General features: G+C 43.6%; 4 protein-coding genes across 4 annotated transcripts; all 4 read right to left on the bottom strand.

Moving 5' to 3' along the window:
• Positions 1-99: 99 nt before the first annotated feature.
• Positions 100-1,068, bottom strand: RB195_009489 (uncharacterized protein; the record flags this gene model as incomplete). Its single annotated transcript, XM_064190055.1, has 1 exon — positions 100-1,068. The coding sequence occupies one exon, from the start codon at positions 1,066-1,068 to the stop codon at positions 100-102; it is 969 nt and encodes a 322-aa protein (XP_064047638.1).
• Positions 1,069-1,229: 161 nt separating this feature from the next.
• On the bottom strand, positions 1,230-1,661 carry RB195_009488 (uncharacterized protein; the record flags this gene model as incomplete). Its single annotated transcript, XM_064190054.1, has 1 exon — positions 1,230-1,661. One exon carries the CDS (start codon positions 1,659-1,661, stop codon positions 1,230-1,232), a length of 432 nt encoding a protein of 143 aa, XP_064047637.1.
• A 79-nt stretch (positions 1,662-1,740) lies between these two features.
• RB195_009487 (uncharacterized protein) lies at positions 1,741-2,589 on the bottom strand (the record flags this gene model as incomplete). The annotated part of the gene is made up of 1 exon (XM_064190053.1): positions 1,741-2,589. The coding sequence occupies one exon, from the start codon at positions 2,587-2,589 to the stop codon at positions 1,741-1,743; it is 849 nt and encodes a 282-aa protein (XP_064047636.1).
• A 1,454-nt stretch (positions 2,590-4,043) lies between these two features.
• Positions 4,044-16,397, bottom strand: RB195_009486 (uncharacterized protein; the record flags this gene model as incomplete). Its single annotated transcript, XM_064190052.1, has 8 exons — positions 4,044-4,064; positions 5,111-5,146; positions 5,221-5,373; positions 7,710-7,808; positions 7,864-8,016; positions 8,073-8,166; positions 12,763-12,820; positions 16,349-16,397. The coding sequence occupies 8 exons, from the start codon at positions 16,395-16,397 to the stop codon at positions 4,044-4,046; spliced, it is 663 nt and encodes a 220-aa protein (XP_064047635.1).
• Between the last annotated feature and the right edge of the window lie 28 nt (positions 16,398-16,425).

Below are 16,425 nucleotides of genomic sequence, written 5' to 3'. Positions count from 1 at the left end.
AAGTTTTTCTTTTCTGAATCTATGAATTTTATTTTATTTCACATACTAAAAAGCTTGAGGCGGCACAACAAAGATTCTATTCCATCATTTTTGAACACCTCAACACTGTATTTGTATATTCTGAAAGGAAGATAGAAGCTCGTAGCTGCCGTTCTTCTTCAGCATACAGCCCAGGTAACAGAACTCATCGGCGAGTTCTATCGGTTGTCCGTCCACCCTGATTACCGTTCGAGGTCTCGAAGAGATCCACATCTGCTTGCATTTATCAGGGCGTAGGCGTAGTCCGTAGGCTGCAGCCAGCTTCGATACAAGGTTGACAACATGTTGAAGTTTCGTACTGCTTTCCGCGAATATAACAACATCGTCGGCGTACTCGAGGTCAGTCAAGGGGCACCCTGATGGTGCTAAGACAATGTCGGCAGGACACTGGTCGACTGTTCTTCGCATAATGTCGTCGATGGCGAAATTGAACAGGAAGGGTCCTGCCACCGCCCCTTGTCTTACTCCAGTTACTACTTCAAACGGTGTTGTACATCCGGCTGGTGTTCGAACTGCAGCAGTTGTTCGTTGATTCATGTCATCAAGCAAGCGAACGAACTTTCCTGGTACTCCATCGGCGCTCAGCGCGTTGAGAAGACGGCCTCGGTGAGGAGAGTCGGCTTCAGAGTCCAGAAACGCTAGTTGCATTGGCTTCGAATACCGCTGCCAGATTTCGATCACTCTCCTGACGATGAACACCTGGTCAATCGCAGATCGGCCAGGACGAAAGCCAGCTTGCTCGTCGCGCGTTGTTTCTTCGCGATGTTTAATGAGTCGGTCCAGGATAATGCGCTCCAGTACCTTGTACATAACACGCAACAAAGAGATTCCTCGATAATTCCTTGGGTCCGTGACGGATAACTTCTTGTGGAGGGGAATTATGATAGCGTGTCTCCACGAATCAGGTATCCTTTCGTTTATCCATATTGAACGGATGATCTTTGTCATCTCACGAATCCCAGACGGAGGAAAATATTTAAGCATTTCTGCGCTAGTCCCGTCGTCTCCACCAGATTTTCCATTCTTCATTTTCTGAATACAGACCAGGACCTCCGACTGGGTCGGTGGCTCCTTGTTAACCGCATATGTCGGTCTATGAACGTGTTCGAGTTCAGGAGCTGACGGTGCTAGCCGGTTCAGCAAGGTCTTGAAGTGTTACTTCCAAATTGGAAGAGTTGCTTCACCGACAGCTACCCATTAGCAGTGCTGAGGACATGGGAACATCTTTTCATTTTGCCGCTATACTGTTTTAGTAGAGCGTAGGCTTTCCGCGGGTTCCTGTCCTCCCACGCCTTCTCAAACTCCATTGCTCTTGACGTCCACTCGTTATCGCGGTCTTGTTGCAGTTGGCGACGCAGCTTCCTTCTAAGACGCTTTTCGTGGTTGAAGTCACCAGCGCTGCGCGCGACACATATGGAATTGTATGTGGATTTTGTTTCCGCAAATGCAAAGGCAAACTTCTTCCGCGGCAATAGAACCGGGAGCGTTTCCCTTGCAGCGTCCTGGATGCACTTTGTGAAGGAATCCGCATCGCTAAGCTTCTTCCTGGTCCTTACTCCAGCATGAATAGACACACGTTGGCGGAATTTCGTTCTGCATTCTTCGTCTTTCAGACCTGCCATGTCGATTTTCGGTTGAAGAGGAACTCCTCGGTTTCTCTTGTGGAACCGTATCTTGAAGCTGAGAAGAACTGGACGGTGGTCAGAGTCGAACGCGAACAGCTCTAGATTTCTGGATATCTGACTGAGGAATGTTCCTCGCCAGAACGTAGTCGAGCTGAAGCTTAAGAGTCCTCATCCTCCGCTTGCGCTGCTCTTCAGGCGTTAAAAGGGTTGACTCCTGCCACGGGAGCTGATGGCGTCGATGATTCCTCTTAAACGTGGAGGCGATGATGAGGCCCGTCTGTTCGCACAAGTCGACCAGACGGTCACCGTTGTCCAACGTTCGCTTCGCTGGATAACGCCATTTTCCTAGCACATCGGATTGCTGTTCGAGTCCCATCTTCGCATTTGCGTCGATTCCGACAATGACCACCTGCTGGCTTGCTATTTTAGACATCAACCCATTGAGTTCATCATAGAAGGCGTCCTTACTGTTGTCCTCAGCGGTTTCCGTAGGTGCGTGAGCACTTACGATCCAGAGTTTACGTCCTCTGCGATCCCGCAGTCGTAGAAAGGCGCATCTAGACGACGTTGAGCCAAATTCCTCCACCAGGTTCTTGTAATCGTTCCTCACAGCTATCGCGCAGCCACCTACTTTGTTCTCATCAGCATCGCCGCAGTATATGGTGTAATTTTCGATGCTGATGACGGGCTGATCCCTCATGCGTGTTTCCTGTACTGCAGCAAAAGGCACACAGAGATATCGAAGAAGTCTGGATAGAGCGGCTTGTTGGAGTTCACTCGATAGTGTTCGGCAGTTCAGCGTGACGAAACGAATGGTTGTTGCCAAAGATTCCATGCTCCCTTCAGGCTGACCTTTCAGGTTATGGGCTTTGGCGGTGTGCTGGACGACAGCACCTTTTTGCAATGTATGGGAAGCTTTCGCCATATAACAGTGCAGGTTATATAGCTCGTACGTTCCCAATGCGTACACTCGAACGCCTGATTGCGTTTAGTTAAAGCAGGGCCACCACGTGCAGGTAGCAATCAGACTCGTATACGCGGCCCCTTTGCACGTTTATCCTACCTATAACCAGTTAAATGACATCGCTGGACTTCAATTAAGCACACTTTCCCAATAATTATTCGAAAATTTGTGGAAAATGAGCGAAAAAAAACACTACCTTCATTTCTACATGTTTCAATTTTACGGGCGGAACTAATAGCGCTTATAGACTTTAGCAAATAGTGAATGGTGCTTTTTTGAAACTCATTTTCCCTCTTCGACTGCGTTCTCTGCGTCTTTCTTTATTTCGTACGGGTGCATTAATTTCCACAACTAGGAAATTCCTTCCAAAACATCTCACACCTAACACTTCCAAGGAGAAATTCAGGTTGTTCTCGGAAATTTCCTCAAAATCGCATTCTGCTTAGCTAATTCAAACATTTCTCCATTAAAAATGAATCATGTGCTTATGTTCTATCCATAGCTTAATTTTTTTTCTAGTAACCGTCTCAGGTAAGGTCTCAGGTAGAATCCTATGCACTTGATAAGCCGGAAGACGTCAGTTTTTTTGGGGATTTGAGTGGACCAAAACTTGATGATTCGAAAAATTCTACTTAAGGATGCTAAAGTCTGTTCTGAGAGAGAACTGAGTCGAATATTAAATGTTTTGGTGATTCCAGGCGCAACTAATTAGTAAAGTGTAGAATCAAAGTCTAACATTTGAAACATAATCTTGAATTTTTTTCAAGAAAATTCCAAACTTTCACTGATTTTAACAGTGAGTCATTCGAGAGCCCAACATTGTGGAAAATTCTAAACTCTCCACTCTTTTTATATAATGTACTGCGGCCGGTTGTTAGATGGTCAAAACTCATGTCACTGGTTTATTCTCAAACTTTACAGGAATGGCAGCTATTTGTCAAACGATCCTTGTTGTCTGATCAACGCCCTGAGAGCAAAGCTCTATTCATTCCAAAAAGTTTCGATACGTAAATCCTTACATGTAACCTACATCAATAAATTCCAATGTTAGATCAAGAATTCCAAAACGAAAATATCGTGGGAACCATCACTTGATGCAATACGCGTGGTGGAATTTTTAGCAGGAAGATTGCATGTTGTTAACTCACCGGAGAAATGTCATAGTGTTCAATTTAATGGATTCAAACTGCGAGAAGAAGAGGTAATCAAAGGGAATTGTAGGTCAATTTTATTCAGTTTTATATTATTTCTTCATTTATGTTTATTTTACTGGCTCCCATCAATGTTTAAGCGGTAATTCCAACTATGTGTCAATAAAACACCAAGACATATTCTCACGTTTACTCGAAATCAAAAATGTGCTACATAGTCTGTTTCATTTATATACTTGATGGTAATCGTACTGCCACCTCGAACTATGCTTCTAATTCTTCTGCCTGAAACTGTCCAGCACTAACTGTGATCATTGCTTGCCTATTCATTTTTCATCATCACATATCTATTACATATATAAATATATATATATATATAATTTCATTGTTTCTTAATCACATATTGATGTTCCTCCGCCGTTATATTCACCATAATTATCCATCATAGCGTTCTGCCTTTCTGGGAGGGTTACAATTCCCTGAGACTAGAGGCTGTCGAGCTGAGACTCAAAAAACAACTCGACCGCGGTTTTGAGTTCTGTGAAATAATTGAGCTTTTTTTGTGAAAATCTTAAGGAAAAGAAAAGTGACAGATTTTGATGGTGCGATGTCTTGGGAATAGGGAGGACGGAGAACAGCTCCCCAACCGAGGACCTCAAGTTGGCGGCGAGTGGCCGAAGCGACAGGTGACCGCGCATTGTCGTCGAGAAGATGAACAGCGGTACGTCTCTGTCGCTCTTCTCAAATTACGGCCGTCAACTGGCTGAGCTGCCCCAGAACTTGGTTTCGACCGTCTGGTTGTCGGGCAGTAGCTTCAGTATTCCCCGTGTGAGCTCCAAAATCAGGAAAGGAGAGCCTTCTGTAGGTGTAGATTCGGTTGAGGCTACCGTAGCGGCTCAACGCCTCAGGGAACTCACTGTGCAGGTAGATAGCGCGGTGAAAGGTCTCCTTGCTCAACGCTTCGTTGGTGTTCGTGGCAGCCTGACGTACCTTACGGCGTTGCTTTTACTCGGTAAAAGATCATTCGGAAATGACGTCAAGCCATTTGCCTTATAACGGCGGCACAACGTAGACTATATACCTCTGGATAGAGAGCTCCTAGAACTTCTTCTTTTGTCCGGTCCCCAAGAAAAATGGTGTGTTTTAACCTTTTAATGCCATTTTTTAAAAGTGTAAAAAAAAACAAGCAGCTAACCTAATAATTACAACCAGTTCTCTCATCCATAATGAACTGTGGGATGGAGAAAATTTATAATTGCCTTTTGGAAGAATAAGTGAGAGATACTAGATGTTACATTAACGCGTAAAAAATCTCTAAGAAATCAACAAACCCGAAGATTGGCCTTCTTGACTAACTTAGCTAATCCCTAAAAGAAAGTCATTTATTATGTTTCAATTAAAACAAATAGCACATCAATGGAGAAATTTCTCGGATACTGACTTTGATACGAGATAGGAGGTCACGGCTAAATGGTTCCCCAATTTTGATGCATTCAGACACGTCGAAGAGTAGGCGTTCGGCGATCCCAGTGATCACCGACCATTCGCGATCGCCGGTGTCCTTGGCACGACAGGCGAAATACGTTACCAAACGCTGGAAATAATTCTCTGCTTTAGTGCATTAGTCCAACCAATAATATGGTCATATCACGTGAAAGGAAAGCGATAGTGAAGCCGGTGTATGTTAATTCTTAAAGAAATCCATATCCAACTCTGTAAAATTTGAACTAATCCAGACCAAACTCTTTTCAACATTCAGACATTTTGAAATGGAGGCAGATTTTAGACCGGCTTTCACTGTTTCGATCGATAACATTGTCGAATGTACCGGATTTATGGGCTTTCGATCCAGAGTCAGCAGAAATATACCAGGAATTGGGATTTTAACAAACGCTGATTATGAATACTGCAAGCAGTGTTGGAGAAAAAACAATTTTATCGAGTTATTGATAACCATTCTGAGCGTCCGGCTAAAGCCGGACTTCAGACTTTCTCTGGTGTTTGCTTCGCTCGCCTTCACTGATCAACGAAAATTAATATTACGGTTATTAGTTCTATGAAATTGGACTTGTGTATATCTAACAATTTTTCTTTCTTTTTTATATTATAACTAAAAGCGAAAGGTTTTACAGTCTTCTTTCTAAGCGCGTTAGTTCTACATTTGGAGAACATTCGAACTTCAGCTTCAAACACTCCTTATCAATATATTATAAACAAAATTTAAAAATATCACGCAAAGTATGGGTTTTCCTCCTGTTTTCTATGAACATTTATCAAAGAATGATGTTTTGGCATAAAATGACGTAAAAGACATCATCCTGCTGATAAAGATAACGTTGTCAGATCACATAAACATCTTGCTACTATTTAAACAGCCGTTTGCATGCGTGTTTCCACTTTCTGAGAACGGCATGCTACAAACATGAGGAGAACGAAGAAGGAAATAAACACGCGGAGGAGTCATAAAGGTGAAAAGCAACGCGCCCAGTGGTCACGGCTATGAAGCGGCTGCAACCATCTATTTTTTGCGACATGCACATAAAGTTACTGCGCACCAATCCGACACCGCGGGACCCGTCACAGCCCATTTTGTAGCTTTCTGGCGTCGAGGCAACAACTCGACACCGGTGGACCTGTCGCACCCTATTTTATGGCTATCTGGCGCCGGCACACCAATCCGACGCCGGTGGACCCGCCGCACCCGTTCCTATAGGTATCTGGCGCCTGTGGACTCGTCGCACCCCTTTCTCTAGGTATCTGGTGCCGGTGGACACTTCGCACCCCATTTTTGAATTTCGTGACACACACACACACAAACACACACACACCACAAACACACACACACACGTGACAGAATAAGCCCGTTATTATATACATGATCATGATTGTTCTTCTTGTTTCTCTGTTCAATTCGTAGTTGCTATATCTACTACACATTGGAAAGGAAAAGTAGTTGATTGCACCGAACACCTTCACAACTGTGTGAGAATACGTTTGAACCTCACTGAGCAGTTCTCGTCGCCTCTCTCGTGATTGAAAAAGCAACTGATTAGGTCCCGCATCGGGACAAATAGAAGTTACCGGTGTCAACGTAGTGAATCAAAGACCAAGAAGGAGACATGTGATTGTGTTTCAGATAGTAGGTGGAGCTGTGAGCCGCCAATTCACATCTAACATTGATATTTCTGGAACTGTTAGGTTTTCTCACTAGAATTACTTCCAGATGAATTATTCAGGGTGTTGGCAACGGACGAAACGTATGTTTTCATCTCAACACCAGTTTCATATGGCTACAGTGCATATGCTGTGGAGAGCTTATCTCATTTTGCTCGCATTTTGAGTCGGCGCAAAAAAGTGAGTTGGGGCGCGCATCTGAGCTCATGAATTCCGTTCTCTTTTTCTTTTCTCTTCCTTTCTTAGTTCTTAATTTTGCGGGTAAATAAAGGATAAAGTTCTTGACGTTAATCAATCCGCCTCGGATACGCCCCCATGTTCATTTCAATTTAGAATCGTTTGAGGTTTACGAACGTGGAACTGACCCATACGAGGACTTGCGGCGGATGTGGTGTGCCAAGTCAGTGTTTTTATCCTCCTAGACAAGTCTGGTACCAACTTAACGACCCCGGAGGGATGAAAAGCTTGGTGACCACTAGGGTGGATTCGAACCTCCGATCTATCGTGCATGAAGCGGCACCTCTAACCGCTACACTACACTCGCCCCTAATTTTGCAGGTACTTCGGGTAGGCAGGAAACCATCTTCGGTTGTTATGATTTATTTTTTTGGCTAAATTATCACATCAGCGACATGACAAGTGCCCACTATCCTCTAAAGCAAAAAAAAAATCCCAACAAATGCAAATGAACAAATCCGCTCTGCTCTATATTCTACATTATACATAAATATGCAGCGAAGTTTCTATATAACAAACCTCGAGGCTATCACGAAGTTCTTGGCGATCAGCGAAGTGAGCCAACTCTTCTGTCTTACTTCGATCACCAGTGCAGAAACATGACGAGGAATCTTTTCCCTGAAAGGATGCAAAACGAATTTGAGAAGCACTACGGCAATCACCTCAGTTGTACCCTTGTTTTATCACTGCTCCGTCTTGTTTGTTCAGTGCCCGTTGAACTGTAAGAAGGTCGTGAACCACTTTCGCCTCCACGCGTGCTTTCGTACTCAGCATCGTCAGCCCTTTCTTGCAAATAATGAGCTGCATCCATCAATATATGGGCTTGCTGGAAGTTTGTCATTGCTTTGTCCAGCAGAATCTCCAAAACATTGAAATACTCACATTAATTCTGGTTCCCGATTTTTGATATGTGACCAGGCGCAACTCGGTTCTTTCTACTCCTTCTTCTGGATGTGTGCGCTTAATCACGAGACATCTAAAAGACAATAATGTAAAATTTAAATGTCTCCATGGTCAAAGACATAATAAGTGCCAAAATGTATGGCGTTAATCAATCCGTTTGGGATGCGCCATCACGTTCACTTCAATTCAGAATCGTTTGAGGTTCACGAACGTGTAACTGGCCTTTACAGTGACTTGCGTGGGCTAGCCGATGTGTCAAGTCAGTGCTTTTATCCTCCTAGACAAGAGATCGATCCCGAAAGGATAAAATGTTTGGTGAGCAGTTGGGCGGATTCGAATCTCTGACCAGTCGTATAGACAGCGGAATCTCTTACCTACTGCGCTACACCCGGGCTTTCTACGGTTATTCGAAACTAATGAACAGATTAAAAGTTTGGATTAGCAAGGGAGAGGAGCCCTGAAACATATTATCAGTAAAACTGTTCGCAATTGTTCTTTGCTTTATGAACAGCATTATTGAAAATAAATCTGTAAGATCTGAATCTGGGCTCTTCTAGCTTCCGGTACCGCGGGATTGTACCGGATGGGATTGCTTCTGGTGGAGGTGTCGCAGATGGTTTTCGTTTAAAAAGGAGTGAATTTTGTACTGCCTATAAACCCTGTTTAATACTAATCTCCTTCTTACACGCATCGAAATTAAAGAAACAAACAAGTACACAGTTTTAAGTTTTTAACTCCCTCTGTACTCAGTAATTTTAAGGAAATTATTTAAGGAATAGCAGTTTGCAAGAGACTTAGTTGAAGTTTAAAACTATCCCAATGGTCACAGTCAAGCGAAACTAATGCAGATTAACACCAGCGCACATTAAAGGCATTACCCCTTGAATCTGGGTGGTACGGGTTTCAGGCGGGTAGCGCCTATACGTGGTCGTAGATTAAAGAAGAGAGGGTGACTCCGTTCATCCATCTATGTATCAGTGTAAACGGGCGACCCCAGAATGCTGTTCCTTACGACGTCCTCTATTCCAGCGCGACACTCTTGGGCCCTCCCGCCTGCAATTCGAATCGAAAACCCATTCGGACGAATCGTAGGCGGGGGCGGGGTGCAATGGTTGCAATAGAAACCTTCGTAAGAAACAGCGTTCCGGGATACAAGAAGAGATGAACCGAATCACACTCGTTGAGAAAGTTCCAAGTTCAACCTTCTTTGAATCTTGGCATCGTAGAGTTTGATTGTGTACTACTTTCTTAAGCAGAACCAAGACTGTTATTGATCTTTATTCTGGCTAACGTTTCGGCGTCGTCGCCTTCTTCAGAGCCTGGAAAAATCAAAGACACGTGTAATCTACTCTCTCAAACGCCCCGTCATCCCACAAGATATGATTTAGCAAACAGATTACTTAAAAGCAACGTCAGAAAAGCAGACCAGCGCTAACCTTGATAGCCACGAAATCGTGATGTTAGCGGACCACCAGTTGTGAGAGTTGCGCCGCTAGTATTAACTAGTAACGATGCCCCCGCCTCTGACCCCGTAGGTCAAACCCGCAAAGGTCCTGATATGGCGCCAGCTCGTTGGTCACAGCGATGCATTCTTCTTTACGATTCATGATAGGACTTTTGGCCGTGATATAAAACGCTTCCAATGTTTTCCGCGCTAGAACGTCTGATTCGCGTGCTAACATAGTGACAGCTATCTTGAAAGGGGTGTTGTCATGACACTGTCTGCGATGAGCACCTAAAGGGGATGATGTTTTTGATTTTACGAGCCCGTCCAGGTGCTCCTTGACGCGGATACATAATGATCTTCCTGTTTCGCCAATGCGCTCAGCCCCACTTAACTGACAGGTGATTAGATAGATAACCCCCCGATACCACGCAATCACCCTGCCTCCCGTTCGGACAAACGATGCAATTAGGTGTCTCACAAAGTCTGTCATATGTGCGATTGCGGACTAGCTGCTGCTTCAGGTTTACAGGTGGTATGTCCACTACTCTGACTGAGTCTTGCAGACCCGCCTGTCGTAAGCTTGCTCGCACTGCATTGCTCATGTCATCAGAAATAAAAGGAAGGCAGAAAGGGATCTTTGTTGCTTGTTCTACCCTGTGGCATCGCCGCTCAGTTGCATGGCTCCGATTTGAATGAGAAACCTTTGCTGGGTACCCATTAGACTCAGCAATGCGGTTAGCCATGTTTGTGGAGGCAATGCGCCCTTGAGCCTCACATGAAACCGTTGCCGCTGTCTTAAACATATTTTCAATGACTGACTTTTTAGTTCTCCAAGGGTGCGCCGATTGGTAGTGAATCAGAATGTTTTTACAACTTGGTTTTCGATACCATTTTGTTTTCCAATTTCCCCTACACAAATGAACCTGGACATTGAGAAACGGCAGCCAGTTGTCTTTAGGTTTTTCCCTCGTGAACTTTATGTACTGGGATTGTTTATTTAAGAGATCGAAGCAAGTGTCCATTTCAGCTTGTGTTGGACATACAATGCAACAATCATCTATGTATCGGCAGTACAATAGAGGTTTGCGTTCCAGCAAGGATTTTTCCACTTTAGACATGAAAGCAACGGCTAATGTAGGCGCAAGTCTTTGTCCCATGGCCAAGCCTCCAATCTGCCTATAGTATTGCCCAGACCAGCGAAATACGGAACATCTCAAACATTCGCTCAGCAGCATCATTATTTGCTCTATCGCAAAACCATACATGTTAAGAGTCGCCTGGTGTTCGAGAAGCAGCTCTGATGTTGCTTGTAGTGCAGCATCGATGGAGACGTTGGTGTAGAGCGAAGTGACATCGAAGGATTCGATGACACAATCTCCATCAAGGCGCGCTTTGCGGAGGTGTTCTATGAACATTTTTGTGTTTGAGAGATGAGCTGGAACGTACTGGAGTAGCTGGCTGAGAATAGTGTTAAGGAACCAGGATATTCTGTGGGTGGGACCTCCAATATTGCTAATGATAGGCCTAACCTTGAAATCCCCTGGGTTGTTTGAACTGAATTCGGCAGCGGAAAGCTTGTGGGTCTTGATGAGGACGTAAACGACCGGGCAGGTGGGCCGATCACATTTTAGACGCGTGATAGTTGTTTTGGGTAAGCCTACTGATTTTGCGGTCTCTATCCATATCCTATTCAGGCGGCGATATTGTCTGCTAAATTCATGTGCCGATGAAGGGTGGTATAGACTATCGTCCGTAAGGTGAAGTTTCGTTATAGCCCTGTCCAGTTCACTTGAAATCACTACAAATTCTCCTCCTTTATCACTGACCGAGATTTTGATCTTCCCCTGAGCGCAGATGTCACGTAGTTCGCACAAATCTTTGTGTTGTGTGGGTGTTAGATTTTCAAAAGCGCGTTTGTGTGAGTACCGGGAAAAAATAAAAAAAAACCACACAAAAAAAAAGAAAAAAATATTTTCCACCCCCAATTTCCTCCCCTTGCTTTTTAATAAATTTTTGGAAAAGGAAAAGAGAAAAAAAAAAAACAAAAAAATTTTTTTTTTTTTTTTTTTTTTTTTTTTTTTTTTTTCAATCGCGCGTTCATGAACCAATCGCAGGCTACCCACTACTTGCGCGATATCACGGGGCGTATTGATTGAGAGGGAGCGAAACTGGGGCCCAAATCCAAAAAAAAAAGCGCATCCTTAAAAAAAAAAAAAAAAAATAAAAAAAAAAAAAAAGGGGGAAAAAGGTATTTTTTGGGGGGGGGGGGGGGGGGGGGGGGGGGGGGGGGAAAAAAATAAAAAAAAATCAATTATGGGAGGGGGGGTAAAAAAAAAAAAAAAAAAAAAAAAAAATAAAAAAAACAAAAAAAAAAACCAGGGAAAGAAAAAAAAAAAAAAAAAAAAAAACCCTTATAAGGAAAAAAAAAAAAAAAAAAAAAAAAAAAAAAAACAAAAAAAAAAAAAAAAAAAAAAAAAAAAAAAAAAAAAAAGGGAAAACATTGGAAGCGTTTTATATCACGGCCAAAAGTCCTATCATGAATCGTAAAGAAGAATGATCGCTGTGACCAAGTCATCGCTGTGACCAACGAGCTGGAGCCATATCAGGACCTTTGCGGGTTTGACCTACGGGGTCAGAGGCGGGGGCATCGTTACTAGTTAATACTAGCGGCGCAACTCTCACAACTGGTGGTCCGCTAACATCACGATTTCGTGGCTATCAAGGTGAGCGCTGGTCTGCTTTTCTGACGTTGATTTTAAGTAATCTGTTTGCTAAATCATATCTTGTGGGATGACGGGGCGTTTGGGAGAGTAGATTACACGTGTCTTTGATTTTTCCAGGCTCTGAAGAAGGCGACGACGCCGAAACGTTAGCCAGAATAAAGATCAATAACAGTCTTGGTTCTGCTTAAGAAAGTAGTACACAATCGAATCACACTCTTTTTCACAATCTACGGCTCCGTGTAGGCATTATCCGCCTGAAACGCTTACCACCTCAATTTCGTGGGGGTGATGCTTTTAACAAACAAGCTCAGCTACATACATACCATCTAAATAGTTCGTTCTAGAGAAAAATCCTTTGAGATTTATATACACATATCTTCACTCGCGCATACGAGATTTCTTTTATTATGTATCTGGGACTGAGTACGCTTAACTATTCCTATGGTGTTGATCAGGAACAATCTTTCCTTGGAACTGACAACAACATCTACTAACAGACCTTCTCGGTAGCTCTCCTTCCAGAAATCGGCAGCCTCTCGAAGAAGTATCATACAAGTCTGAAACAGTGTACTAGGTTCATGCAATCTTGGTGCCGTTGAACACACCAAAAACTATTTATGTTCTGTTTGTGTTTGTGCTCAAACTCCATTTCTACAGTTCAATTCCCACGAATACGGTAACGGAAATGGCATGACAGTTGAAGGCATTTACTTGGAAAGTCAAACAACTGTACAAGCGTTGACGGAAAAATGTGAATTTAGTATCTTCAAAACGGGATCGTAAAGTATTTCAAGGACATTGTAAATCAAAATGTGCTAAAATAAACCAAATTCTATTCACTGCCTCGTAAAAGCTTCTTGAATGAAGAAACTGGCTTTAAGAGAATAGACTTGCGAAAAAAAAAGCACCTCGACATGCCAACTTCGAAATTGGCGATGAAAATTTTATGACCAGACACGTTCTAGTAATGTTCTTGTTCCCATGAAAGTTGCAATAGAAATTATTTTCCTCTATACGAGACGAAGAGGCAGCGAGCTTAGTGGAGTCTGAGACTGCTCAAATATTCGACTAAGTGATGTATAACTTGACATCCTCTTAAAGGCATCACCCCACGAATCTGAAGTGGTACGGGTTTCAGATGGAGTATTCGTATACGGGATCGTAAATTATGGGGGTGGGTGATTCCGTCCATTTCTTGCTAATTGCCGTAAAAAAACAGAAGATGCGGCGTGTGCACACGGCTGGCGCGCTCCAATCGAACTCGTTGCAGAAAATAGCGCCGGAACGCTCGAAGCCGTATCTTCCGGGCCTTTTTTTACGGCAATTAGGAAGAGATGGACGGGATCACCCACTCTCCTTAATCTACTTTCCCGTATACAAATACTCCACCTAAAATCCGTACCACCTCAAATTTGTGGGGTGATGCCTTTAAGTCATTCACTTCTGCATCACCGCTTCGTGAGATAGAGTGTTCTTTTTCATTGAAAAAAAAATGGGAGAGATCAAGGTCATCGGCTCGTGGAAACGTCCCTGGTATCTCCCGTACAATGACTTTTTTAAAGCAATTCCGATAAACGTGTATAGAACAGTTAAGTTGAAAGTCCTCTCTCTGCTTAACAAGGAGCCACATTAGCTTTTCTCACTTAGAGTTTTTTTTTTCATTTACGAAGATCAAGATTGGTTTCCAGAAACAATTGTACCCAGAAATCCTAAATTTTTGATCAGTTCAGCTGAGAAATTATGTCTCTGACAAGTCTGACAGTCTCGAAAGCGTCCAAAATTACCGGAAAAAAAGAGGAAAAGACAGGTAAAATATATTTTTTAGAGAGCTGCAGACATTTTAAACTCGTTGATGTGCGATGACGACTGTGCACATAACTTCGATTGCTATCAGCATGTGGTAGCCTTGCTTGCAGTAATGTAGTAGGGCGAGACATTGGAGTACCTCCGACACTTTGGCAGCATATTAAGCCACCAGTCTGAATGTCCGGCTAAAGCCGGACTTCAGACTTTCGGTGGTTTTAGCTTCGCTCCCCTTCACTGATCAATGAAAGTTAATAGTAGTGGTGTTTTCTGTAAAGTTAGATTTGTGTTTTTTTAACAACGCTTTCCTTCTCTTTTTTATATTATAAATTAAGGCGAAAGATTACGGAGTTTTCCTTCTGAACGCGTCAATTTTACATTTGGAGAATATTCGAATAATAAAATATAGATACAATTTGAAAGCATTATTCGAACTATGGGTATTCCTCCTGATTTCCCCCAATAGTTATCACAGAATGATGTTTTAACATAAAATGACGGGAAAGACATCATCCTACTGATAAAGATAACATTCCACGTCAGATCACATAAACATCTTGCTACTATTTAAGCAGCCGTTTGCATGCGTGTTTCAACTTTCTGAGAACGGCATGCTACAAATTTGAGGGGAGCGAAGAAGGAAATGGGCACGCAAAGGAGTCATAAAGGTGAAGAGCAAAGCGCCCAGTGGTCACGGCTATGAAACGGCTGCAACCATCTATCTTTTGCGACATGCACATAAAGTTACTGCGCACCAATGACCGGCTCCAGAGACGCCGTTGGACCCGTCGCACCCCCTTCCATAGGTATCTGACGCCGACGCACCCGTCGCATCCCCTTCTATAGGTATCTGGCGTCGGTGGACCCGTCGCACCCCCTTCCATAGGTATCTGACGTATCTGGTGCCGGCGCGCCAGTGCGACGCCCGTGGACCCGTCGCACCCCCTTCCATAGATATCTGGCGCCGGCGCACCAATCCGACGCCGGGTGGACCCGTCGCACCTCATTTTTTGAAATTCGTGATACACGCACACACATGCACGCACACACACGCACACACACACGCACACACACACGCACACACACACACACACACACACACACACACACACACACACACACACACACACACACACACACACACACACACACACACACACACACACACACACACACACACACACACACACACACACACACACACACACACGGACTAAGCTCGTTATTATATATCATGATAGTCTGCAATGTTATGTGGTGGTACATATGTTACAAACAGGTACACCGTTTCACAGAAAAATCGAGGTGGGGAGCCTACGCGCTGTACCTGGAAGGATGCCTGCTGCCGCTGTCTATCTGAATCCTTGGCGGACGCGACGCATAATGTCTCCATTCGTGTACATGACATGTTGCTAGGTGCCTCGCAGAAAAATTCGGTCGACGGGGCCATTTTTCAGGAATATCGCGCGCATAATCGTGATCTACATCCCTAATCCTATTCACTAATGAAGAGATCCTAACATCATCAATTTGACAGTGCACTTCCTTTAGGCTGAAGAAGGTATCTTGTCCCTATAAAGTTTAAGGATAAAGTATATAACGTTAGTCAATCCGCTTGGGATGCGCATCACGTTTACTTCAATTCAGAATCGTTTGATGTTTACAAACGCGGAACTGACCCATACGATGACTTGCGGTGGCTAACCGATGTGTCAAGTTTTTATCCTCTCAGACAAGTGTGGTACCAATTTATCGACCCCGGAGGGATGAAAGGCTTGGTGGGCACTAGGGCGGATTCGAAACCCCGAACGATCGTGCAGGAAGCGAAACTTCTAACCGCTAAATTAAAACGCACAAAAACGAAAACCACTCGACGTAAATCTCTTTACGATGCTTTTTAATGAAAAATTCGATGTTGCTCTGCTATCAATGTTGAACGAAAAGAAAGCATTAGGTCACTGAGATATTGAGTGGAGGACTAACTGAGGCCAACTCAAGCTATTCGGAGGTCAATGAAGAATAGGTGTGAATATTCTATGTTTTTAGAGAAACCGTTTTCAAATATCTCATGGTACAGAAGCACTGTCACCAATCAGCTCCTTGCGCTTTACATCCAGCGTACATTAGAAGCGGAGAAAAATGTCCAGGATCACTTAGATCCATCACGAACCTCTGAATTATGGAACCCCTCGAGTGCTGACAATTGTGTAAAAAGTTGTCATTCGCAACTGCATAAATAGGGGTAGCAGAAGGCAGAAAGAACGCATTTAAGATTCTCTCACCTATATGTTTTCTCGATGACCTTGACCGGCTTCCACTTCTTCGCCTCATTTGTATAGCTGCACAGTACGAAAGAAGT

Source organism: Necator americanus, chromosome III, assembly GCF_031761385.1.
Source record: "Necator americanus strain Aroian chromosome III, whole genome shotgun sequence".
NCBI lineage: Eukaryota > Metazoa > Nematoda > Chromadorea > Rhabditida > Ancylostomatidae > Necator > Necator americanus.
Note: the sequence above shows the minus strand (reverse complement) of the source record. Positions and strands in the feature narration are given on the sequence as shown.